Genomic DNA, 17,508 nt, shown 5'->3' with positions numbered 1-17,508 from the left:
GTGCAATGCATATGGAATAAAATAGGAGTTTTTTTTATTTATTTGTCACAAATAAGAAACCACTTAAGCCCTATGAATACTAATATCTTCTTTTTAATCTCAGGCCCAAAATAGTGATCCCAGGTTGAACGTGGTTAATGTTTTCAAGAGATTGACATAGATATGGAAATCTCTAGCTTAGGGATGGGACCATACACAATATTATTATTTATCGTGATAAATAACACTCACGATAATCATATCGTGGAGATTTAATTTATCATGATATCGTCCTCTGTCATGCACTGGGATCAATTCACCTTTTATTTGCAGGGCTGCATATCCAGTACCACCTAAACCCCCTATAATTGGTAAAAAGTACCGGTACTTAATTATAATATACATACTTGAAACATTTTTTTTTCCACTCTTTATCAAATGTCTTTGCCAAAAAAAAATTTTTTGGCAAATGTTCTGCCCCAGGATAATGAATGTTAGGGATATTTTGTTTATCGCGATAATATGGTAAATCGCGATTTCTTTGTTCACATTAATCGTTACATGACATTTTCGTATCGTCCCATCCATGTGAACGGCATCTGAAGGTGACACCCTTGCCGCTCCTCCATGCCTTGCATGCTATGCACCGCTTTAATGTAATACTCAAGGTCAGCTCTTGTCATGCAAGCACACCTTGACCTTTATCGATCTAAATGTGAATCATCTCTTCTTGGATACAGCCTACTGGTGGTGATTCCCACTAGAAATGCATTACTATAACCTTTCAAGCACTGTTGCTGGCCAGGTCATTATATACCTTAAGGTTTTTCATTTGTATTTCCTCAAGCCACAGACATAAACGTTCATGTGTTGCATCGGCAATGAAATTCACACAGTTTTCTGGACTCCTTGCTTGTTTGTGCCTCGAGTAAGTTAACCCTTTAAGACCTGGGGCTGATTCTAAACACGCCTATTAAATCCTATTAAAGTTTTCTGAAAAACGTAAATTATTTATTCAAACATTACAAAAAATCTATGTTGCTACATACTCTACATAGCAACTGCAACCCCAAAAGGGGTTCCTGGATTGAAAGGCATTGTTACGTATTGGGGTTCATGGTCTAAATGATAAATAAAAAAACAAGTCTTTCTAATTAGTCTGTGACCTATGGCTAGACTGTACTTTACTGTACTGTACTGTACTGTACTGTACTGTACTGTACTGTACTGTACTGTACTGCTGTACTGCAGGGGTTCCCAAACTTTTCTGTCTCAGGGCACCCCATGAATATTGTTTTTAATCTGAGACACCCCTACATTATAATTTTCACTCCCAGCACCTTATATTTATAGCATATCGTCGTTGTTGGGTGGAAACCTTGTATGTCCAAAACCGTTCGTTTTGTATTTATCATCTATAAAATGTACTAAGCTAGTGAAAACAGCAGATCTACAAGCACACAACGCCGAGGCATTGTGTGCTTGTAGATCGGCTGTTTTCACTAGTTTTGTGCGACAGAGGTTTCTGCCTGACTAATTATACTAAATATTTCTTCAAGTGTCCAAATAAATTCCAAATATATTCAAATGATCTCGCGGCACCCCTTGACTGCCGTCGCGGCACCCCAGGGTGCCCCGTCACCCACTTTGAAAACCCCTGCTTTACTGTACTGTACTGTACAGTACTGTACTGTACTGTACTGTACTGTACTGTACTGTACCTGTATAGGTTTTATAGCACCTGCTATATTCCTGAATTATTTGAGATCTACAGTACGGAGTGACAAGAAGGTGTGCATTATAGAGAGTTTCATGCATCTAACAACACAAGACTCCATTTGCGCCTGCGTCGACAAGCTCAAAAAGCGCCGCGAAGCAGATCTGATTCTTTTTGATGCTTTTGTGTGACGCTTTAATCCTTGCAGAGCCCTGAGGCCCATATAGCAGGGGTTTTCAAATTGTGTGACGGGGCACCCTGGGATGCCACGACGGCAGTCCAGGGGTGCCGCAAGATCATTTGATAATATTTAAAATTTATTTGGACACTTGAAAAAATATTATTTAGTATCATTATTTAGGGTTAGGGTTATTTTCAGTCAGTTCTAACCAAAATGGCTATTATCTCAACTTTTTCCTCTCAACATAATCACTAAAATATCGTCACTGTCGGGCAGAAACCTCGTATCTCCAAGTTTCAAATGTGCACGTCTTTTGCCCTGCTTCATCATACAAGACCGTCACACAAATCTAGTGAAAACAGGGTTTTCGCATCGCGAGGCGTTGTGTGCTGGTGTTGTGTGCTTGTAGATCTGCTGTTTTCACTAGTTTAGTACATTTTATAGATGATAAATACAAAACAAACGGTTTTGGACACACAAGGCTATAAATATAAGGTGCTGGGAGTGAAAATTATAATGTAGGGGTGCCTCAGATTAAACAAATATTCATGGGGTGCCCTGAGACAAAAGGTTTGGGAACCCCTGCCATATAGGGCAGGCGTTGATCTCCTGTTTCCTTGGCGTGAGGTGGCTTGATGTACTGTACACCCCTGGACATGACAATAGTATGTCGCAGGGACTTACCTCTAATACAACCCTTTGATGCTGAGTGCCAAGCATTGGGTCCGGTCTTTGGTCTGACCTGGCCGGGGATCGAACCTCAAACTCCCAGTCTCAGGGCACAAAGCCACTGAGCTGCCTGGTAGTATGATCAAGTAGGGCATTAATTTAGTAATTAATTTCAGGAACTTTTATATGACTCAGGCATATTTATTGCAGTAGTAGAATTAAGGCAAGCGGCCCTGCTTTAAAGGCCCACTTCACCTCTGGGACAACCAGATCTTATTTTATTGTTGTTTTGGGACACAATCTTTTAATCTTCAATTAATTTACTTTTAATGTGTTCAATCTGTGTTTTGAGATATTTTAGTATTTCATGTAAAATGCATCACTAGTCATGCTGAAATACTAAAATATCTCAAAACACAGATTGAACACAAACAAATAACTCAGGATTGGGTTGATCGTGTCCCAAACAACAATAAAATAAGATCTGGTTGTCCCTGAGGTGAAGCGGGCCTTTAAAGCAGCAGCACCCCTAAAAATCACCTATTCTCTATCAATTACATGAAGCCTACCGGAGACTCTGCTAAAATGTCTCCATACAGGCCCAAATAAGCAACTATAAACAAGTCCAAAAAACGCATCCCACAACCGCCAATAGGCCTAGAATTATTGAATGCTTTAACCATTGAAAAATAGCAGATATACAAGCTCACAGCGCGGCGCCGAGTGCTGCGCTGCGAGCTTGTAGATCTGCTATTTTTGAAAAAAGTCGTGAAAATATATGCAAATCTTTGAATATGTGTATTTTCAAAGCGAACGTTTGTAACTCAAATTTTGCTTCTGGGGGGTCCCAGGAACTAAATATTTTGAGATGGGGGTCCGTGGCCAAATACATATCATTTTGGGGGTCCTTCACATGAAAACGTTTGAGAACCACGCGGCACTCGGTGCCGCGCTGTGAGCTTGTATATCTGCTATTTTTCAATAGTTAAAGCATAAAATAATAACACACAATAGTGTGTACCCGTTCTAAATGGGTTAACAAGTGACTTTACAGAAAGCCCAAAGTGGCTTATAACAAACAAGCGGACATGGCAACGGTGGCCAGTGGTCACTGAGGCGTGCATCTATCTACGTATTTGGTGTCTATAAGGGGAAGTGGGACAGCTAGCGTGAAACCTCGGCACGTGCTACACGCTCTCCGCTCGCGGTCAGGTGAAAGAGGAGGCAGCTGGCCTCTCCGCGGTGTGTCAGAGGAGACATGGGGGCGTCTACTACACTCTCCACAGGACCACGGTAGAGGCTGTTGGCACGGACAGGAACTGTGTCACACACAGTTGGCAAACTAAATGGCAAAAAAGCTACACAGAAAATACCAAAGACATACTGTAGCTCCCTCTGCCTCAAAACAGACGTCCTTTTGATACTTTTTAACTCTTTTACTGCCGTATTTATTGGTGCTACTGCCATCAAAAAGTAGCTTACCTTTGCGATGAAAAATATCTATGCATTATTTCCAAACCAAATCTTTTTCAATTCACAATTATAGCTGTACTCATTCGTATTGGCAACAATAACTCGCCAGAATGGTGCGAACGTTAACATACATAGTGGTAAAATAGTTAATTCATAAAGACACGGGCAGCATAAATACATACATCCGGGCGCGATTCGGCATCAAGCTTTGTGAGCGTGTGTCACACACTTGATGCTGAAACGTGCCTGTGCATGTATGCTGCACACGCCTTTATGAATGAAAAAGTACCAGAAGTACTTTAGAATGCTTGCTATTATTGCGACCGTCAGGTCGCAGTTAGTATGAAAACGTCCAGCTCATGTCTGTCGCGCTCATGTGTCCATCACGCGCATGTCCGTCACACTAATACACAACATTGCGTTACCCATCAACTTCAGTTCCTCCCTCCCATTCCATCTATGAAGGCAGGTCACAAAAAGTTCACTCACATGGGTCTGTGCCGCGTCACTGATTTTCAGTCAGCTGTGAAGTTTCTGCGCGACCTGGCGGTTGCTTCTCAGCCTTAGGGTGTCTTACTTATTTTCTTTTTATGAGTCTTTGTGGTGAGCCATGCACCCTGCAAGTTGCATTTATACAGACATTTTTGTTTGCACTTCAAATTCAAATAATTGTAATTATATATAAAAAGAATATGTGTGCGACTGTGCGTAACACAATTACATTATAACAAATGTAGGCTATATTACTTTGAGCTCAATAATATGACTTATTTTTACAGTGTTACAAATGCCCCCAACCACTGTTACAATTGTCACGTCACAGGGGCAATTGTAACGCTCTGACTTATTGCATTACTAGTGAAAACGTATAAATGGTATTATTAATTCGGGTTCATATATCCACCATAACATTAAGTTATGCATGTATTTACAAAATGCATCATGAACCCTCTGAACCTGTTGTATATACAGTAATATAAAACAGAAGAAATGCCAACTGAACCAACCTGCAGTGCTGGCACCGTCTCATTCCTCCAGCTCTGGGCAGGACCGCTGGCATTAGGCTATTAGTGCCACAGTGTGGCCGCAGCCGCAGACCTCAAGGGAGGTCATTGTCCTGCTCTGCTATTATTAGCACTCTGTCCCAAAGGTACGCAGAGTTAGTGACTCTGTTGGCTTTAGTGGTGGTTAATGACCACTCAGGCCACTGCCAAGTGTTAACAGTACCTGTAAAATTGCATCGTTTTTCTTCGAATTGTCGCCGAAACCTCTTATCTCCAAATTCTAACTTTTTGTGGGGTTTTATTATAATTTTTAACCCACGATTTTGTAACACATTTTTTCACCCAGTGCCTATTGCCTATGTAATCCTGGGCTCTGCTCTCCCTCTGCCGTGCCTGGGGAGACAACGGACTGACCTCATGCTTCTTTCTATACATTTGCCAAGTTGCTTCTTTTCACCTGACAGTGGGAATTTCCCCGGTTTGGACGTAGCACGTGGAAGGAACACGTTATTCCAACCTGTTCCTTTCCCCTCCATCAGGTGCCCCGGCTGGCCAGGGGGAGGCATTTAGAGACCAGGATTACTGCACGTTTTTGTGAGAGTATCTACCCTAGGAGACACGGGGAGAACATGCACACAGAAAGGCCCTATCGCCTTTGTGGGTTTTTAAGTTAACTCCCTATACTTGATCATACTACAGCCTCACACAAAAGCATCAAAAGCAGCAGATCTACAAGCTCGAAACGCGTGGTGAGGCGACGCCATTTCGAGCTTGTAGCTCTGCTACTTTTAATGCTTTTTAATGTGAATCCTGAAAAGTAACAGTTTGGGACATAATGAGGTTTCCACCCGACAGAGACGATATAGGCTACTTTGCCGTTGTAAATGCTAGTGTTGGTGATAATAAGCTAATTATTTCTGTATACAGTTGGAGACGTTATTGCAAGAACTTCTTGAGCTGCTGCTCTGGTCTTTGGTTCGTTCTCTCTAAAAACTTCTCAGAGCCCCCAGCTAGCGGACCCTGGAGACTGCTGCTGTGTTCCAGGTTTCTTAGCAGCGCTACTGTACTACAGGCTCATTGGATTTGGAGTAATCTTAGTCTGCAAGTGGAAGTTTTTAACCTAAGGTATAGTGCCAGAGGAAGTCCTTTATCCTCAACCCAGAACAGGGACGTGCTGGCCATTGGGAAAAGCGGGACAACTCCCGAAAGGCCGGTTCATTCCCGGGCCGGTCCAGGCCGGCCATTAGGAAAAAAAAATCTAATAAAATGTCGTCCTTTGTTCCATTTTGGGGGCTGGGCGGCCAACAAAGTAAATCGTCACTGTCGGGCAGAAACCTCTGCCCGACAACCTCCAAGTTTCAAATTTGTAGATTTTTTCGCAAAGTAAAGCCCTGCTTCATCATACAAGGCCGTCGCACAAAAATAGTGAAAACAGCAGATCTACAAGCACACAACGCCTCGCGGCGAGGCGTTGTGTGCTTGTAGATCTGCTGTTTTCACTAGTTTAAATCATTTTTAAAATGATAAATACAAAATAAACGGTTTTGGACATACAAGGTTTCCACCCGACAACAACGAAATATAACTCATGTAATTGGCCCCCTGGCTTACAGTCACTTTGTCACAAATCTTTGAGTAGCAGCAGCGCTATTAGAGAGAGCTCTCTCTCTCTGTAGCGCGCAATGAGGGCCTCTCCAACTCTTTTTCCCGGGCTGAATCAGGGGCCCAGCACGTCCCTGATCCAGAAGGGCTCCTCCTCCAGGGAACGTGGAGGTGCAACAGGAAATATTGTCCTATGTCCATCCAACCAGTATTTTATGAGATAGGTTGTTGTTTTTGGCAAACATGTTGGACTGACTGACTGACTATCTGACAGACACTGCCATAAGCCTACCTAAAAACCCACGGCTAGTAGGGATTAAAAAAAAAGGAAGAAGAAAAAGGTTTTGAGCTTGCAGGACTGATATTTTTGATACTTTGGTTTTGTTTGACTAAGTATTATCGAGTAGGACGTAAATTTATGAAAAAAACACAAACACAAAGTATATGAGGTTTCTACCTGTCAACAACGATACTGTATACTGGACCACACATTACATTGTATACTTCCTATAATAGGTTACTGAACAAATGTGATTATCCTTGTTGTCGGGTGGAAACCTTGTATGTCCAAAACCGTTCGTTTTGTATTTATCATTTTAAAAATGATTTAAACTAGTGAAAATAGCTGATATACAATCACACACCGCCTCGCAGCGCGAGGAGTGGTGTGCTTGTAGATCTGCTATTTTCACTAGTTTTGTGCGACAGTCTTGCATGATGAAGCAGGGCTTTACTTTACGAAGAAAACATACAAATTTGAAATACTGTGCGAGGTTTCTGCCCGACAGTGACGGTATACTGGAATACCGTACATACTATTTCCAGTTTTCTGTTCCGTGTGTACACTACAGTAGTCAATCCTGACAGGCAGCTATAGCTTTACACCCAAATCCATGTCAAAACAAAACCTTTGAAGTGGAGTGATGGGGACTTAGAGCAGTAGACAACACAGGAACGTGCAGTCAGTGGTGTAAAGTAACTAAGAACTCAAGTACGGTATTTTTTTACTTAACTGGAGTTACTTTTACTTCTAATCCACTCTACATCTCAGAGGCAAATGTTGTACTTTTTACTCCACTACAATTATCTGAAAACTTTAGTTACTTGTTACTTTGTAGATTGTACCAGTGATGTTAATAGGTTTTTAATGTAATGAGTCCCGGGACCCAAGACGGGTCTTTCGGATGAGTCCCAGAGATATTTTATGGGTCCCACAAAAATTCAACGCGTCATGTCATTTTTGACAAAGTGCAGCATTTAACTTGAATTGGTTATTATATGGTTATGTTCATGTTACGTAGAAATGTGTCTGAAAGAAATGAACCACAATTCCAAATCTTACAATTTGAATACTTCCAAATAGTCATGTGATGGTTTGATTTTTTTTATACCTAACCGGTAATATCGGATGTTGACCACTTGGGGGCGTAGATAGAAGCTTTTACCGAGTCTTCATAATCAACAGCCACCTGTTATTTTATATACATCGATAATATATGGATCTTCTAAGTGAGATCATGATGTCTCCTGTTTGTACTGTTACTGCTTCTATGGAATGGGGGAAATGCCGTGCTTGTGTTTGCTCTGCTGTACATTGAACCAGTGGACTGGGTCAAAAACAGTCGATTAGGATTGCTTGTAGATCGGCTACTTTTGTTTTGAACGGTTGATCATAGAGGGACGTGCCGCCCCTCTATGGATGCGGGAGGGCAAGGCACAGGCGGCCGCCACCAAATGGACGGCGCCGCCACGAAAACACTATAATCAATCAAAACAGTTAGGCAGTCTAGGCTACATACATACTGTCTCAGATAGCATACATGCTAGGCTAGCTTGCTTCCTCCGTGTTGTAGTTGAGCCAATAAAGGTTATTTGACCACGTTCACCACAACGTTAATCGTCGCTATTGCTGTAAAGACGCAATGAAGACCTGTGTGGCTTCTAACACGTTGTCCAATGTCCACCACATCTATAAACAATAGCGCGTGTATCCAGTTGTTATTGAATGAAGACGACAGAGGGAGAGGAGGCGGGTCGCTGTGTGAGCAGTGAGCATGTCATGTTTCTGCGCCATACACGTTCTGTGGGGGAACCCTTTTTGGTGTATCACCTAACACGCTGTGCCACTATGGTCAGAGAGCGGCCCGGTGCTACGCTAAAACTCAGGCACCCATTGAATTCTGTGACCATCCACATACACACAATGGCGTTCAAAACACACTGTCGTTAGTTCTATCGTCTGTTTTAAGACTTTCTACGCGGATTTCATTTGTGTTAACATAGCATTAAGTAGCATGCCTTCACCCATGAACAATGGTGGCGTCTGGACTTTTTAAAATATATTTTTTTCGCGACGTGGTAAATTATTTTAACGTGGACTCCAATGGAGGCGATGCGTCCATGGGACCCAAGGACACTGACGTGAATGCGTCTTTAGGCAACGTGAATGCGTCAGAGACGCGTGACGCGCACGTATTGACGTCACTGTTGTACATTAACCACTTCCGCCCTTATGTGGTTTGGCTATTTGAAAATAGCAGATCTACAAACTTATAACACATCGCAGTGCGACGTGTTGTGAGCTTGTAGATCTGCTATTTTCAAAATATATATTTTTTATCCACCTCTTTCCGCGGGAGTTTGCTGGAGGCGACTGGAGATTATTTGGACCACACTTCCGGTTTAACAGCAGACATACAAGCTCACGTCGCGTCGCAGATGCAGCCTGTTGTGAGCTTGTAAATCACACTCGGCTGCGGCGCCGGAAGCTCGGTACAGCGTCTGCGCAATGCACTATGGGGCGTTGGAAACTCGTGGATACATTTTATACATTTGAAAACTTGTGAAATGGGCCATCCTGCATATTGAGTACTTGGTACTTTAAGTATATTTTAATGCCAATACGTTTGTACTTTTACTAGAACACCAAACCTTTATTTGTAATAGAGTATCTCTACATTGTGTACAGTGGTGTAAAGTAACTACAGTAAGTACATTTACTTAAGTACCTTTGCTTGTAACAGAGTATTTCTACATTGCAGTATTGCTACTTTTACTTAAGTAAAAGGTTTTAGTACTTTTAAGCAGAGGGTACACAGCACAGAGCCACAGAGACTGTGTGCCCTGACAGGAGCAGTGCAGTTAAAGTGCTGTGATGATGCGCTGCATGGGGCCTGTTCCACTTATTATTATTTATTTCTGTTAGTCTCTAGATAAGGATGGTTTGTGACATAATGTCCTTTGGCACAGCAGGCCTGAAAGGGAAAGTAAGATCTGAGAGATAGAGAGAGAGAGAGAGAGAGAAAGAGAGAGAGAGAGAGAGAGAGAGAGAGAGAGAGAGAGAAACACAACCACCTTATAGATCAGGGACGTGCTGGCCATTGGGAAAAGCGGGACAACTCCCGAACGGCTGGTTCATTCCCGGCCGGTCCCGGCCGGCCATTAGGAAAAAAAATACAAATAAAATGTCGGCCTTCGTTCCATTTTGGGGGCTGGGCGGCCAACAAAGTAGTGTGCTGTAGATCGGCTGTTTTCACTAGTTTAAATCATTTTTTAAATGATAAATACAAAACAAACGGTTTTGGACATACAAGGTTTACACCCGACAACGACGAAATATAACTCATGTATTTGGCCCACTGGCTTGTCACTTGTCATGATCTGAAATGGCAAATATTTGAGTAGCAGCAGAGCTATAGAGAGAGATCTCTCTCTATAGCACGCAATGAGGGCCTCTCCAACTCTTTTTCCTGGGCTGAATCAGGGGCCCAGCATGTCCCTGTTATAGATACTAATCATTGTGTATATCCCTGCACTGTCTGCACTGAGTAACCTCGATACATGAAAACTGTTTCACTCCCTTAAACTGTACATTTTTTTGTTTTTGATCGTATTGTAACACTTGATTGTATTGTATTGTGTACACTTCTGCTTTGGCAATGTAAACGTATGTTTTCTCATGCCAATAAAGCCCTTTGAATTGAATTAAATGTAATTGCGGACGGACCGCCAGTTTCTATTTTGTTTCTATAAACAAAAAGAAAAGTACAGATGTTACTTTTAGGACATTATTATTTATAAGCTTCCTTTTTAGCCCCAGAGAACAGTGTAACGTGTCAGAGGAAGATGAAAGAGGAGCAGAGAGCAGAACAGAACAGCGTGTAGCGTGTTCTCAGACACAAGCACAGATGTTATTGTCTTCATGTAAAACTTATGAGACGCTGGCTGGATATGTGGAGCAGTACAGGAGGTGGCCTGAGGTGAGGCCTGCTGCATGTACAGCAGGGATCTGCAATGTTTTTCAGCCCAAGGAGGACCCCTTAGCTGAGAGAGAGATGAAGCAGGAGAGATGAGAGAGAGAGAGAGAGAGAGAGAGAGAGAGAGAGAGAGATGAAGCAGGACCCCTTAGCTGAGAGAGAGATGAAGCAGGGCCTCTTAGCTGAGAGAGAGATGAAGCAGGGCCTCTTAGCTGAGAGAGAGATGAAGCAGGAGAGATGAGAGAGAGAGAGAGAGAGAGAGAGAGAGAGAGAGAGAGAGATGAAGCAGGACCCCTTAGCTGAGAGAGAGATGAAGCAGGGCCTCTTAGCTGAGAGAGAGATGAAGCAGGGCCTCTTAGCTGAGAGAGAGATGAAGCAGGAGAGATGAGAGAGAGAGATGAACCTGGGACTCCTTAGCTGAGAGAGAGATGAAGCAGGAGAGATGAGAGAGAGAGAGAGAGAGAGATGAAGCAGGGCCCCTTAGCTGAGAGAGAGATGAAGCTGGGACCCCTTAGCTGAGAGAGAGAGATGAAGTTGGGGCCCCTTAGCTGAGAGAGAGAGATGAAGCTGGGACTCCTTAGCAGAGAGAGATGAAGCAGGGACCCCTTAGCTGAGAGAGAGATGAAGCTGGGGCTCCTTAGCTGAGAGAGAGATGAAGCTGGGACCTCCACCACCACTACATATTGTATAGCAGATGCAGATTAAACCTTTTTATAGATTTCATAGGCAGCGTCATAGACTTGTTTGACAGCACTATCATCATCGGTGTATGTCGGATTCGTGTTAATGTGTATTTTCTAGACTGTCAATACTTAGTAATCCTGACCTTTCACGCTGTACACAGTCTGCCCTTTTTTACACCAGACTTCTTTCCCAAAATAGCAGATCTACAAGCTTGTAGATCTTCTATTTTTGGTTAAAGTTCTCCTTAGAATAGAGATGATGTACTGTAGGGTTCACACCTGGTGGATGTGGAGCGTACAGGAGTTGAACCAAAGATGGCTCATTTATGAAGATACACCATCCCAATTGGAGCCACTATAGAGCCGACATGGTACACAAATCCTACAAATGGTCTCCTAAGTGGGCATCTGATGGCAAATCTCACAAATGTCCTATGTTTACTGGTGCTAGATCCCACAAGAGTGTGTTGCTGGGACAGAGAAAGTTCGATAATAATGTTCATTTTCTCCTGATTTGTCTCTGAAAAAAGCCAATTTAGTGTGAACATCTTTGGAATATTATGTGGCTTGTGACGATCGGATCCAATATTTAGACCTGGTGCCAAAGAATGCTTCAGAAGCTGTGTTCACATTCACTCTCCCATTGGAAATGAATAGACTCCAACCTGCTTCCGGTCTCCCCCGACTTCACACAGAAACGGGAAGCAAACTGACGATGGCTATTTCTGTCTTGAGTTGAACTGAGGTTAGTCTTGGTGGAAGTGGGGAGCGGGACAGGAGTTGAACTAGGGTTTCTGACTGACTGACTGCCTCAGGAGGAAGAAGTACTAAACATGTTTAAGGAAAAGGAAAAGTAGCAAAGCCACAATGGAGAGTAAATGTCCTGAATTACAAATTGTAAATGGGAAATACACTTACAGTAACAAAGTAAAAGCACTCAAATAATATTATTAATAATAATAATATTAATGTATGTTTTGTATGTATGAATCATGATCTGCAAAGTAACCTGTAACAAAAAGCGATCAAATAGTTGTTGTAGAAAAGAAAAAGAAAAAAGACATTACAAAAGTACAACATTTGCCTCTAAGGGGGTTGTGGAGTAGACGCATAAAAGTATGAATAAATGATACCTTGAAATTGTACTTAAGTTACAGTAAAGTAGTTACCTTTTACAGCAATGGTTAAAGTGAAGTTATTCCGTCAGGTGGAAACCTTGTATGTCCAAAACCTTTATTAGTTTTTTTTTTACATAAAGAAATTAAATAGAAGATCTATAAGCTCAATGTTGTGAGCTTGTAGATCTGCTATTTTCATTGCTTTTGTGCAACACTCTTGTATGATGAAGTATGGCGTTATTAATTCATGAAGAAAAGGGAAAACGTGGACATGTGAGGTTTCTGCCCGACGACAGAGGAGTTGAGCTGAGGTTATGCTGGCTGACTGCAGAGGTTCAATCTGTGCCAGTGTGTTTGCTCTCTGAGGATTTAATTAACACTGTGTGCGTGCGTGTGTGCGTGCGTGCGTGCGTGCGTGCGTGCGTGCGTGCGTGCGTGCGTGCGTGCGTGCGTGCGTTCGTGCGTGCGAGCGTGCGTGCGTGCGTGCGTGCGTGCGTGCGTGCGTGTGAGCACGCGGTGGCTAGACGGCGTGAAGGGGGAAAAAAGAAATATGTCTGAAGTGCTTGAACTTTATCACACACATATCGTTAAACGAAATAGTCTGGGGAAACCTCTGGTGTGTGAATTTATAGAGAATTCACGTTTTTTTCCCCCTCGCATTCCTGAATGAAGAACGCAAAGAAAATGAAGGGAACTAAACTAAAATCTTTGTTATTTTACTGTTATTATTATTAAGTTAAGCGTGGACCCCTATTTTCTTCAATATGAATCAATTATTCTCTTCATTTTTGGATTCTTCATTGAGTAATGGAGTGGAGAAAAGATATTATTTAGGGGTATTATCTCTTTAGGGGTGAAGTTCTTCTTTAAGGATATCCTTTAATTTCAGTTCTAATGTAATAAAACTGAAAATGTAATGAGACATCTTTTTTTTGTCTGTAGTAACTGTACAGTATGTGTGTCACGCTGTGTGCCAATATGTCCTCCAGAGGGCGCTGATGAACTCCAAACTACCTTGGCAGGGAAAAACAGCCATGATGATGCAGCTCTTCTCTTATTGCTTTGTGTCTGCTCCGCTGGCTGGCAACCGCAGGGTTAATTGTTACATTAGTGCTATTGTGTTGACGGTAAATACTTTAATATACACACCGTAATGAGATTTATCTTACAGTGTGCAGGCACTGACACTTTCTGTCCTCTGAAACTTTGAGTGCAGCGTTGCATTTTATGTCACTGCTATCGGGTGGAAACCTTGTATGTCCAAAACCGTTCCTTGTTCTATAATCATTCTAGAATCTAGAAACATTTACAAATTTAGACGATCTACAGGCTCTCAGCGCCTCGCGAGAGCTTGTAGATCTGCTATTTTCACTTATTTTGTGAAACAATCTTTTGTATGGTGATGAAGTAGTAGGGCATTCATTCACAAAGAAAATGAACCACGGAGATACAAGGTTTTGTGGCCGACAGCAACGATACGCGGGTCACTTAAGGATGACATTCAAGGAGAAAAGTGCTTCAAAGACGCTATCAATCATCCACCTCCTCCCCGCAGCACTTAGTGCAGAGTACGGTGGGACCGTGTCATCTCACCAATGACTTTCATGAACATAAGTTCACACGGGGACAGACTAACATCTGAAGGGGAGAGAGGTGTACACAGAACCATAGGAGAGGTGTACACAGAACCATAGGAGAGAGCTGTGCACAGAACCATAGGAGAGAGCTAGCCGCAAATTGCAACACTAGATTTTTGTATAATGGGATGAATCTAGGGTTGCAATACCTCCCATAGGCAGCCGATGCATGAAAACAGTTTTTTGCTAACTGATTGTATTAAACGACTTCAAACTCACCAATATTGTAGCTCTATGGAAAGCTTGGAATTTACTCTTGCTAACTGCAAAGTGTTTGTTTCAGAAAAATCCACAGTAGACATGTTAGGAGCTACTTTCTATCCAAGAAATTTGGTTCAGGTGATAATTTTTTCTAAGTCCTGGAGTTTGGAAGCGCTCGTGGAAAATCCCTCAACGGTCCTGTGACCACCTGGTTCTAAATGTCACATTATGCAGGAGGCAGCGGTACATGGCGTTATAGAAGACGAGCGCTTCCGAAGTTCAGCACTTAGAAAATAAACCATGTCTGCTCGGATTTCTTGACAGAAAATAAATCATAACAATTCTTCGGTGGATTTTTCAGAAACAAACACTTTGCAGTTAGCAAGAGTAAATTCCAAGCTTTCCATAGAGCTACAATATTGGTGAGTTTGAAGTCGTTTAATACAATCAGTTAGCAAAAAACTGTTTTCATGCATCGGCTGCCTATGGGAGGTATTGCAACCCTAGATTCATCCCATTATAAAAAAATCTAGTGTTGCAATTTGCGGCTAGGAGAGAGCTGTACACAGAACCATAGGAGAGAGCTGTACACAGAACCATAGGAGAGAGCTGTACACAGAACCATAGGAGAGAGATGTGCACAGAACCATAGGAGAGGTGTACACAGAACCATAGGAGAGGTGTACACAGAACCATAGGAGAGCTGTACACAGAACCATAGGAGAGAGCTGTACACAGAACCATAGGAGAGAGCTGTACACAGAACCATAGGAGAGGTGTACACAGAACCATAGGAGAGCTGTACACAGAACCATAGGAGAGAGCTGTACACAGAACCATAGGAGAGAGCTGTACACAGAACCATCAAAGAGGTGTACACAGAACCATCAAAGAGGTGTACACAGAACCATAGGAGAGAGCTGTACACAGAACCATCAAAGAGGTGTACACAGAACCATCAAAGAGGTGTACACAGAACCATAGGAGAGAGCTGTACACAGAACCATAGGAGAGGTGTACACAGAACCATAGGAGAGAGCTGTACACAGAACCATAGGAGAGGTGTACACCAAACAATTTACAATTTAGGCATTTAGCAGACGCTCTTAATCCAGAGCGATTTACAATAAGCAAGGCAACACAATAACGTAGGTAGACCAAGCACCTAATCAGTAAAAGCTTTATATGAACTAAAAAAAGCTATCTAGCTTTCATGTATGGTTGTTGGGGTAGGTGAGTGCTATGGTAAGTGCTACTGTATGGGCGTGCTATGCTTATAACCATAGGAGAGGAGTACACAGAACCAGTGCCAAGAAAGTTCCGTTCCTGTTCCGTTATGAAATGATGTTGTACGTGTGTGTATACTCGTTTTACAACTAGAAGTTCGGGCCGCTTCGTGACTCTCACGTCTAGAGTTCGATACCTAAGTTCCACCGCCGATGTGACTGATATGCCCATATATGGATATCTCTCTATCTCTCATTCCTTGTCCCTTTTATTACCATATAAGGAGATCCCTGATGTAATCAGTATATGCCCAATTACCCATACTAGTCCTGTGCCCGGGGGTGTGCGATGAGGGATTTGAATGTAGGAGTCTCAGAAGTAATGTTGGAAAACCCAGACCGGTGCCTGTTGGGCAGAATAGTCACCATCCATGTCCAGTTGTGCAATACCCGTTGTATCCGTCTGTCTGGCTGGAACTCTTTTATGCCCATATAGTATGGTGTTCCGTGTCCAGGCCAGTCTGTGATGTCATCTCCAAATCTGGGCCCTGTAGTGATGTCAGTCAGTGATGTGAGTTAGCCTTTGTTGATGTCAGTTGGGCATTGTTACCATGGCGGCAAAACTGTGTGTTATCAGTGATGTCAGCATGCAGATGGTCAGACAGACATTCGCTAAATTAATAGTTAGATATGGGCATGCTAATATAACTATTCATAGAGGTGGACTCACTCTCTGCAATCCGTACTGTGTAGGCCTACATGTAAGTGTGTGTGTGTGTGTGTGTGTGTGTGTGTGCAGGTGCATGTGTGTGTTTTATGTTAATCTAGAAGGATGTGTATGCCAACATGCCTCTGCTCCCTGCTGTCTCCTGGCTCCATGTCTTGTGGTAAACAATAATACATCGTTACCGTCAGGCATAAACCTCTAATCTCCATTTCCCAACCTATTGTGTTTTTGCGTAAATTAACGCCCTTGTGTCACACACAAAAGTAGCAGATCCGCAATCTCGAAACGCGGCATGAAGTGACGCGTTTTGAGTAACAGCTTTTGGACATATGAGTTTTCCACTTGGCAGAGACACTGATAATGAGAGGCTGGTGGTGAGGCTGCTATGCGATGCAGGCTTCTCACTTTTCATAGGGTTTAGAAATAAAAACATATTTGCACACAAAAGTAGCAGCGTGTCTATTTTCAGACATTATGTGGAATGTAAAAAAAAAAAAAGATATCGTACATGTGCTGACTGCTGACTTGTACGTATTTGCATCATTTTTTGTGTGTATGTGTGTACCATATGTGTGTGTGTGTGTGTGTGTGTGTGTGTGTGTGTGAGCATGTGTTATGTGTGCTATTTTGTATTTGGCTGTGTGTGTGCTATCATAGAATAGTGTGTGACTGTGACACTATACAGAGCCGACACTGTATGTATCATATGAGTTGTGTATTATAGGCATATTGTCTGTGTCAGGTATAGAAACCTCATAATTTATGTCCAAAACTCTGCTACTTTTGATGCTTTTGTATGCTTTAATTTATGGCAAGGTGTTGTGTGCTATTTTCACTTGTAGATCGGCTACAACAACGTCATGCTCTTAGGTTTTAATAACCATGGCTGTCTCTTCTCTGTGTCTCCTCAGGGTAATTCTCCTCCGGTGGTGAACACCGACACACTGGACGGCTCTCCTTATGTAAGTACAGTAACTGCTTTACCTCTTCTGTTCACTACTATAGAGATGCAGTCTACCGTATATAACCGTTTTA

The 17,508-nt window shown here is 42.5% G+C and overlaps 1 protein-coding gene across 1 annotated transcript in view; it reads left to right on the top strand.

Annotated features, from left to right (window-relative positions):
* The window catches only part of LOC308304866 (disks large homolog 4-like), a gene marked incomplete at both ends in the record, with an annotated part of 136,146 nt that overhangs the window by 76,883 nt on the left and 41,755 nt on the right, over positions 1–17,508 (top strand). Inside the window, one exon of the mRNA XM_080749494.1 lies at positions 17,385–17,435. Within this exon, the coding sequence (XP_080605620.1) occupies positions 17,385–17,435 (51 nt within the window). The remainder of the gene's footprint in view (positions 1–17,384; positions 17,436–17,508) is intronic.

This window comes from Nannobrachium achirus, assembly GCF_963921795.1.
Source record: "Nannobrachium achirus genome assembly, chromosome: 19".
NCBI lineage: Eukaryota > Metazoa > Chordata > Actinopteri > Myctophiformes > Myctophidae > Nannobrachium > Nannobrachium achirus.
The sequence above is the reverse complement of the archived record's forward strand: the minus strand, read 5'-3'. Positions and strand labels throughout refer to the sequence as shown.